The 10,227-nt window shown below is 50.3% G+C and overlaps 1 protein-coding gene across 1 annotated transcript; it reads right to left on the reverse strand.

The window, feature by feature from the left end:
- Window positions 1-1,043: 1,043 nt before the first annotated feature.
- LOC149332847 (endothelin-converting enzyme 2-like) lies at window positions 1,044-9,753 on the reverse strand. The gene is made up of 4 exons (XM_089555898.1): window positions 9,409-9,753; window positions 6,749-7,159; window positions 4,329-4,439; window positions 1,044-3,119 (listed from the first exon to the last, which is right to left on the reverse strand). Exons 1-4 carry the CDS (start codon window positions 9,751-9,753, stop codon window positions 1,044-1,046), a joined length of 2,943 nt encoding a protein of 980 aa, XP_089412024.1.
- Between the last annotated feature and the right edge of the window lie 474 nt (window positions 9,754-10,227).

Here is a 10,227-nt window from a genome sequence, read left to right on the forward strand (position 1 = left end):
AATATCAGTTTTGAATTTAAACTGAATATTACATGGTTAGTAACAATAGGTTGGTATAGACTTTAAAGCATTATTTAGGGAATAATTATCCCTTTTAGGTAAGCCGTTGTGACAATCTTCAGTCACCGTGATCAATTCACCGTGGTTTCAAGCCTTGTGGCTGTACAGGCTGCAGTTGGCGAATACGCGACCGGGCGCGCCACTAGCACCGGTTAGTACACAACACCATCAATCCATTTATTAAAAGCACCACTGCACCAAGAAGGCATAGATTCGCACAGATGGCGCGCAGTACTTAAAAGGTGCCCTGGAACCACAGCTCACGAATCTACCGCACGATAATCAGACGATCACTTCGGTCAGATATTTCTGCTATTGTGGTGAGAGCCAGCGAATGCTCGCAAAGTAAGGCCAGCCGAGCTAAAAACCGCAGATGCCTGTAAACATAGGAACATACTTCTATATACAAATTCTATATACAACGTACAGGTGAACAGCACCTGCTGCGCTTCTGTATACGAGCACAGGGTAGCGATCTATGTGAGATGCTAGCGTGAAAAGGCAATGCAAATTTGCTGTCGCAGAAGAAATTATGTGCCCGACCTGCGTCAGGTACCGACTACCATGGCCGTCAGTCACTGAAGATATTTTACAAACCATACGTACAGCCCCACAGCTTGAGGTTAAACAATCACAGCACCACCATCACGAAAACAGACTTCAGGCCAACATGGGCCCAATATTGGTCCAAGCTATGCTCCAAAGTGCGAAGCAAGATGTGCGATGTAGAGTTTCTTAGTTCCCGGGCAGATCACTAGAGCTGGAGTTTAAAGATGGTTTCACATAGCCAGAAAACAAAAATCGCACTCTTCCCCGGTCTAAATTACGCAGTTTCTGCACAAAAAAAAACACAAAGAGATTAAGCTCCTACAAGGGCATCCCAGAAGGGTTCCCTCGACATCAGGTATAGTTCGGTACTGAACTTAAAACCATTTACATTGAAATGATGCTGCAGCTTTGGAGTAGAGCCTGCTGTAGCGAAGTCACGAAAAAAACGAACATTTCCTTTCCGGGTTCATCTTCGTCCCTTTCGCGCATTTGTAGACGTGGGCGAAGAGCTCCGAACTTCTTACGATCTTGTTACAGTCTGCCCCGCTGGGATTCCGGGCGCCAGGGCTCGCACAGGTCAAGAAGCACAAGGTCATGAAGAAGACGTGCTCTGGGGGCAGCTTTTCAGCCAGCGCCAGGTTGTCGCTGTCCCTATGTAGGTGAGAAGCTGCGAGTGCGGAGTAGGTCACCTCCAGGGCAGGCACCTCGGGAAATACACTCGAGTTCTCCCCGCCTTGATGGCACTGTTCGCGGGCGAGGTATGCTGCCAGCGTAGAGTTGAACAGGATGGTGCCGTCGACCGCGGTCCCGTTGGCCGTCCACCTGATTCCTTCGCTGTCCAGCGCCTTGACCAGCTGCATGGCCATCAGGAAGAACAGGCCGCCATACAGCATGGACTTGGTCCCGCTGCTGTAGAACGCAGGAGGCGCCGCCACGCCGAGTGACATCTTCGCGGTGTTGGATACGTAATCGTAGTCGGCGTATTCCGGGAAGTGGTTTCCCAGAAGCAGCATGGCCTCGTCGTATTCCTGCGTCCTCTGTACCGCGACAGCTGCCTGGCGTGTTGTGACCCAATAATGAGCAAAGGATGGCTGACTGTCAGGGAAACCGGCGTATATTTTTTCCAGTTCCCCGTCCTGGAGGAGCGAGGCCGGTGGCCAAAGCGCATTTTTCATGGCCATGAGCTTCTCTGTCGCCAACGCTTTGCTCTGGTCGTCTATCCAGGGGGCATTTTGGACCTTTTCCACGGCAGCCGAGATGAGGCCGTTGAAGCCGGTGTTGATGGTCTGGCGGTCTCGGTCAGTAAATCTCGCGAAGTAAGCCAGTCCAAGAACGAGGACCCTGAACGAGGCTTCCACGTGGTGAGCGCAGTACACTGGAAGCAGCAGCTCTGCTTTCTCCTGGCTTCCGTAGTAGCCGAGGAGCATGGAATAGTCGGCCGGAATACTCGAGTACTGCACCACTAGCCACGATATGTGCTTGTTCAGTTGCACTGTGCCGTATTTGGTCACAAAATTGGCTACGGCTTCAAGGAGGGAGACGTCGCTGACAATAATCTCATCGTTGACGCTCAGGCTCGGTTCGAGTGACAGACCAATCTGGAAATCTTTGATCCACTCGGCCGCAGAAGCATTTGGTACGTGGGAGGCAATATCTCTGAATAAGAACAAGGCCGGTCTTTTCTTGGGAGACATTGATAGTTCATACAGGGTTTCGATTATATTTTCTTCCATAATGCGAATTTCATTGATGAGCGTTTCGTTCCCCTGAGGTCGATCAGTGCTGCCGTCTGGGTAGAAGAGCAAGCGGAACTGCTCCCAGTACTTGATGTACGCCTGCTTGACTGCGCGATGGTGATTGCGCAGTATGGGTAGGTAGAGTCCCGGTCTGACGAATACACGGCGCTTGCCGGATGACGATGACCGCAGCACATCGACAGTGATCCAAAATGACCACTGCCACTTGTAGCTGAGGGCCACGAACATTGCCAGCGGCGACATTTGCTTCGCGGGCCTCTCCGGCCAGTACAGACCGTACTTTTCGAGCATGCCTCGGATCCACGTCATCTGGGAGGCGTTCTTAGGGTAGTCCCTCCTGCACATATCGTACATGGCCATCGGCTTTTTTCCGGCGGGCACCGTGATCGAGCCTTTGGCTAGTGTGTCGGCGAATAGGTCGTACCAGGAGAACCGCAGGTCGTCTATTGCCGACCTGGCCAAGTCGCGGTGGGCCTTCGAGGGCTCCCACGCCGAGCAGACGAATGCCGCGTAGTCCTCGCAGGGATCGAGTTTCCAATTGAGGTGCTCGGTGAGAAGCGCCGCATGTCGGTCGCAGTCCGCGGTGGGGCAGAAATGCTGGATGACCACCTTCTGGTTTGAGATCATCACCAGGAAGATGACCAGGGAGCCGAAGAGCAGGCCGGTCCCGACGCACACCGAGGTGATCGTGATATCGCTCTTGGTCAGGACGCCCTTCGACTTCCGCCAGGTTGACGGATCTGGAGACCGCGCCTGCGGGTGTCCGAACAGCTTATCTTAGTAAGTGGCGGAGAAACGGCCGAAACTGCGGCCATCTTTTTTAAGAAGCTAGGAAATTCAGACATAGCGATTTTGCTATTTCGAAAACAAGATACAAAAAGTTCACGAGAGCACTTTGTTGACCTAAAGCTCGCTGAGGCGAAAGCCTTTAGAACGGTGTTGCTGCTTGTGTCAATGATGTGTGGTTAAAGTGTTAATTAAGTACACAATTGTTTGTGAATCTTCAATGATGGAGACACTGCAGAGCGTTTGGAAGGCATCCATCTGATTCGACGCCTTTCTGCAAGCACTCTGCGGCGTCCTAGACAAGAACTTCATATGCGTTGGCAGGAAGTAGCGTAGCCATTAGCACGCTCGTCTGCTAAGCGGAAGAATGGTGATTCGATTCCCATCATGCCCAAAGATTTTTGTTCTGGTCTCACTAGAAAAAGCGTGACATCTCTGCTCACAACCTTCAGTCGACAACGATGAGGCATTAAATGCTTTCGCTTAAAAGAATGATAAGAACATGATCAAACGGCAACGGGCTGTGCTTGCAACTGTAGCTTTGGGAATTTGAAGTGTATGAATGCATTTCATGATTAAGTCTGTGCAAATACCGCACGTAAGTTTTTGCTTGAACTAACCGAGCAACGGTGGTTTGTTTCTTTGCCGCGCAGCGAAGCACTAGTGGCAGTCCTTAAGCTCTGAATCTGGGTAAAGTAAGGTGAGCCCTTTTTCTCACATTTCAACACCTTTCAGTATTTAGGGGCGAAAAGGCTCCCTTATATGGTTGAGAAGCAAAAACTTGTTGCTCAGTTACTTTTCGGAAATGGGGTACAGGGTCGGTCAAAAGTTCCGAGGCCACTGGTTGCGATATAGTAGCGCAGTCTAGATACACCCGAAGCCAAAAATCTCTGTAGAGGATAGAAGTATCGTTCGCAACGCTGAGAAACTTGATACTTTTTTTTGCTATCATAAGTGGCAGAATGAGACGCTGAAAAGCAGACCCTCTGGTCTTGGAACTTTTTACTAACCCTGTACTTGTTCTGTACTTGTTTTACTAACCCTGTACGTGTTCTCCCTCCAGAAAGCTCGTAGTTCACTCGAATGGCAGCCGAGTTAAAGAACATAGTTGTGAGGTGCGCCTAGTCCTCATGGTATTCCGGGGAAAGGCACTGGGCGCGCGTGTTGTGTACGCACCAAGGTGTCGAGGTTGGCCATCGAGGTGACCAGTTCCGCTGTCGACGGCTTGCGGCTCTTCTCCGACTCGGGTCTCCGCTGGGCGCTGCGACTGAAGCGACTTCGCCCTCCCTGCGAGTTCGGGTTTTTCATCACCACGTTTGAACACAAGTGCCATCAGTTAATTCCACTTCATCGCATGCTTGGATTCCTTTGGTGATGCGCATGTTGAAAGCATGAAATTATTCTACAGTCACTAAGGCGCCGATGTCGTAAATATTCAATGGTACAGTTTCGGATGTACTGACAGCTTACGAGAAATTTTGTATGTGCTAATAAAAAATCACCCATTGTTATTTTTCGCCCGAAAACTTCAGAACTGACTAAATTTCTTGATGCCTGGGCATTCTATTTCTGCCAAAGAAAAATATTTATTCTGAATCGAGATAATAAATGACGCCTGAAAGGGTTATGAAGTCTTGGAAGAACGACTGATGATATTCCGCGCTCGCTTGTTTTCGTGCCTTGACTATTAGGGTACCCGAAAGGAACTCATACAGAACTTTTCTCGCAAGTCAGACAGCCGGAAAAACCGCCATGTCTAGTCAGCTGTGATACTCTGAAGTTTTCTCTTCGAAACGAAGGATCGCTTACAGTGTTTGTCTTGAGACACGCTGGTTAGAGCGCACGAGTTTTGAGTCGGAACTCCTCACTTCGCAGTGAAACACGAACCACCTTTGCAGGCTGAGTGCTCGAAACTAGGTTGCCCCCGAAGGGGCGCAGCGGGGTTTACGGAGCTTCCTCCAAGCGCACACCCCTGAAGAAGCCGGGCGCTGGGCCGGGGGTGGCTTGTACCCATCTTTACCGGTGGGTGTCCGGCGGTGGGTTTCGAACCAACCACCTCCCGCAGCCGAAGCGGACCCCCAGACCACTAGGACACGGTGGGGTCGTATACCACCTGGAGTTTTGAACTTGCTCAAAAATTCGAAACTTGAAATGGTGTCGAGAAAAAAAATTCGTGACGTAGCACGAATCGACAGTATGAAGTAAGGTGGAACGCAAAGCTAGAACGTTGTCGTCGCCACCTCCGCGTTAAGCTCAGTGAAGTGCGAAAACATCCCCCCTCCCCCCCGTGATCTGCAAATATTGGTGCTTTCACTGCGCAGTGGCAGCTTTACACAGGGTTCTTGTAAGTCCGTTTAGCTCCTGGCTGGCATTCGTTGCACTTTTTCCTTTTTTCTGAGGTCAAGACTGTTCGACTCAGTTTTACGGAATACGTGTGCCGTTCATATTTATTTGTTCTTTAATTTGTATAGAGAATCCCCTCAACATACACGTCAGCTTTCTAATCTGCGCTGCTTCTTGCTGCTTCTTTATTAACGTCAGTAATATTTTTAATTATCATCCCATGCTGCGTGGTCCTAACTTGTAGCCCTTTTCATGCTCTAGCGCTAGATGGGTAACTATAGCGAAAAAACCGTTGCGTCCAGGTGAAGCTCGTTGTAACTCGGGTAAGCTCGGAGGAGTGTCGCGCCAGCTGTAGTGAATGGGAGGAGGGCGTCGCGCCAGCTGCAGCCTTGGGGGAGAGGGTGTGAAGATAGAGACCGAGAAACGCGGTTGCGTGCGCATGCCAGAAAGAACATGCGAAGGTTGAAGTCGCCGAGGAACCTATGCATGAAGCGCGGCAAATGGTAAATATATATGAAGCCGGTCCTTCGACACATTCCGAAGCCGAACTATGTGCACGGGGAGCTGAACAGCAACGCAAAAGAAGACAGCGCCAACGCGAATAAACCGAATCAGCAGACATAGCGAGGCGGCAGGTTGAAGCAGAGCGGCGAAGAAAATAAACCTTGTTAAACGGAATGCAGAAACAGATGAAGAGCGAGAAAGAAGAGGCGAATGATGAAAGCGCCGGAGGAATGTGCAGTAGAGAGGAGAGTATAAATAGCTTGAGAGACTGCCGAGAAGAGAGAACGATAACTCGAATCGCAACGAACGACTCAGGCGGCTTATAGCAAGAGAGAAGCCAAGAACGACTGCAAGAACATTAGGGTGCTACTCGAATTTTCAAGTTTATTGTAACCTATACAAAGATGAAGAAAGCCTAACTAGGCAAAACGTGCTATCGTACCTATAAGTCGATTTTATCTTAACTCCCATTTTTTTTGGTCTCCTGTACCTTCGGCCCCATAGTGCTGTAGTAGCAAGTTACAATTTTACTACTCCCTTTTGCAGTGTTATGGTGCAGCTCATAATTTGAGAGTGGTAGTTAACTGCACTACACATCATTCTTATCCCCTTGCTGATTTCTGTTTCCTGCCCGGGATGAGCCGTGAGTGCTTGGTATAAATCGATGCACGCCGTAACTACCTCAAGGATCTTATAACCATTGGCATAGAAAAAAAGCAACCGGCGCGTATCCAAGCAAAAGGATTTACCGCGTCCGTCTCAGTGCAGCGAACAGTGGTGACGGTCAGCGGCAAGTCCGCAGGCATCGCTGATAAGTCTCCGGGTGCCTCCCCCAGAGGAGCAGGTTCGTTGGACACCTGCTGCACCTGTTCTTGTCCTTCGCCCGTGGTACCTGCGGAGGCGGGCTTCGGAACTGCGTCTTCCGGTCGTTCGTCCTGCTGCCTTTTGGTGGCGCCCCCTTCGCTGCTCTCTTTCAGGGCGCTGGAGGCGGCGTCCTTAGTGGTCGCAAGACCGTCCTGGGCTTCGGTGCCAGCGGTGGACTCCAGAAGTGCACCGGTCAGCTGCACCTTCCCGCTCACGTCGGCTTTGGAGCCACGTTGCATTCGTTCGCGCCGCTTCTGTCCCTTGCGGCGCTTGCCGCTTCGTTTGGACGACGTCACCTGTCACGAGAGCAGTTGAGAAGGTACAAGCTGATACGGCATCCAGTGGCGCTAGCTAGCAACTGTCCCAGGTGCCTAATAACAATTGTTCCTGTTTCATGGGGATATTGATTTCTTAGTTCCTGGACAGGCTTCGTATAGAAAGAAGATAACTACTGTCTATATCTGCGCATGAGCCTGACAGAGTACACATGTACAGGCGTGAGTAATATGACAGGGAACAAACTTTCTGCATAAAATTGCCAGTTTTGTTGTCATTTCTTCACTATATTTCTACATGCATACGCTTGCCAGCATTTAAGTAGTGCCTGTTTTTGTGCTGCGTGTAAAAAATTGGAAGGGTTTTAATGTAGTCAAACCGAGTAGACGTGCAGAAGCATGTGTTAAGCCTAGTTGGGTCATGGTTTTGCTCATCGCTGGGTCGTCCGCACCTCTGGCGACGATATTAGACTCAGGGTAAGCTCTGATTGAGGTTAAGCTCATTTATTCAAGAAAACTTTGCGCAGAATGACACAATACGGAGGGAGAAACACATACACACACACACGAGCGCAATAAATAAGAAGAAGGAATAATAAGAAGAAACAGCAGTGCCGCCCTCTCCTCCGTTCTACGGTGGTTATCGGGAGAGCTTCCGATAGGGTGTCCCGAGAAATTGTAGAGGCCCTCGAGATATCTAGTAAGGCAGACTGTGTGAGTAAGGCATCGGTAGCCCTTCTCAAAAAAGAATTTGATTTTCTTCGCGACCGATAACCCCCTTTCGTGTTCCTGCTTTCTGGGTATTTCCGCTGAGTTTGAATTGTCTTGTGCCTGTCACTGATGCTATATTTGCAGTACCAATCTGCTCCCACATGTGTTGCACTGGCAATCGTACGCCTGCGTCCTTTCTGCTTTTTAAGGCGATGTATCGTTTCCGAAAATACAGTTGCAAGTTTGAGCCCGTGTGTGTTAACGTGTTTCTCCCTCCGTCTTGTGTCATTCTGCGCAAAGTTTTCTTGAATATGTCGCTACGCCAACTGGCCCAACGTTCTGATCTACTAAGTTAAGCTCATCTGATCAGTTCGCGCCGCAGGTGGAAGTTGATGACGACGACGACGTGCAACGAACAGCTCGAGTGTGTGTGTTGCAGTTTAACAGGAAGCGTGTTTCATGCAATGCATTCCGGCGTGTGACTCAACTGTGGCGGCAGGCAGGCACGTTTCCCGGATCATTCTTTGCAATAAGGGTAAATACACGGACAAGGCGGTGTTCTCTGCAGTGCTTCTTGTCCCTGTCTCGTGTTCAGCTAAATTACTGCCCAGAAATGTGCACCTATTGCACCGGTGGCAAGTTTTACGACACCAACTCGCTCTCATAACCAGATACAGCACCTTCTCGATATCGTTGACAGCCTAGTCCGCGAGTTCCTTATGAGGCAGGCATGCCTAGAAAACTTTCTTATAGCTCAGCATGTATGCTTTCTACCAGCCACTTTTGCTCTTACCCCTCGCACGTTCGACATAACGAATGTTGTCGTTGGAAGAGTGTTTGGTTTGGTTTATGGGGTTTTAACTTCCCAAATCGAGTCAGGCTCTGAGAGACGCTTTAGTGAAGGGTTCCGGATAATTTCGACCACCTGGGGTGCACTGACATCGCGCAGTACACGGGCCTCTAGAATTTCGCCTCCATCGAAATTCGGCCGTCGCGGCCGAGATCGAACCCGCGTCTTTCGGGTCAGCAGCCAAGCACAGTAACCACTCAGCCACCGCGGCGGCTACTGAGAGACTGTGGTGCATGAGCACGGTAGGCTACGTTAACGTGCATATGTTCGAAGGATGCTTCTCGTGTGTGTTCTATGCGGATATCGCACGCTTTTCTGTATTTGAGTGTGTGACTATTATTAAAACGATTCCTAGCTCACTGCACAGCTGAAGACCCAACGAGAGGCCACGCAATTTATAACAAGTGGCTGAATGTGGACGACCTTGTGAGCTGCGTCATTGGAGTCTTATGCAGTTAACGCAATAGGAACAACTCAAAGAAGAAAGAGGAGCTCTCGTGCTTTTGATTGACTGACTGAAATACGGTTACTAGCGCCAAACAGCGCATGGGCGTGTCCCGTCGGTATCTCTTCGCTGTTCCTTGTGGTTTTTTTAGCGCTAGTAACGACGTTTCAGTCAGCGAATCAATAGCAATTACATCGCCTGCACAACCGTCGCTGCCGTGATGCCCACTTCAGACTACCAGCGGCATCTCTCCCGTGTACGTACAGATGCAGTCGTTGTTGAATCGTCCTGATCCGCCGCTGGAGATGACGTCGCACCAAGCATGACCGGTTCACCGAGCCCCTCCTGCTGCTGCGGTTGACCGGCCGCGATCTCCACAGCCGCTGCCTGCGCGGGTTCATTCTGGACTTCGTCGGGAGCTGCATCCGTTTGGATTTCGTGCTGGACGCCGCTAATGGTAGCGGTGGGGCCCGTGTCCGGGGGCTTCGAGTCGGTGATGCCAGTGGTCATGTTGGTCTCCCAGGGTCCGGGGCCAGGAGGAAGCGCCGAAGCCTTGGACTCGTGGTGTCGTTTTTCGCCATGTCCGTGCTTGCCACCCGCTCTGGGCATGGCAACCTGACGCAAGGAAATCCTGGCTGTATGACTTCGAGATGAAGCGGATAACTAAAATAATTATCTTGGCCATCACCAACTACATCTTGGTTATATCACCAACTCATAGTTAAATAGTAGCAAGGACGAAAACACAGCTGCTCAATCAGGACAGGAGGTGTGCTGGAGGGGAAAGTAACTGAACCCAGGAGCTATGTGTACCATAACCTCTGAATGATCTGGGCTGTGCAGTAGGGCTCTCGTCAGCTAACACACTGGCGTTGCAAAAAAGAGCCCCGATACATATGACCAAGAGCAAATGCGTTGGCGCGGAAACTTGAAAAAGACGATAGGACGTTTGAGCCAGAGGCCTCAGTCAAAGGCATGCATATTTTGGGTCCACTCAAGCCAGACTCAGTGACAGGCCTAACGTCGAGCATGCGCCTGGTTGTTGTTGCCTTAGTGACATGGCGAATACCCACGATGGGGATA

This window comes from Amblyomma mixtum, chromosome 8, assembly GCF_055824585.1.
Source record: "Amblyomma mixtum isolate Tamu chromosome 8, ASM5582458v1, whole genome shotgun sequence".
In the NCBI taxonomy this organism is placed as follows: Eukaryota; Metazoa; Arthropoda; class Arachnida; order Ixodida; family Ixodidae; genus Amblyomma; species Amblyomma mixtum.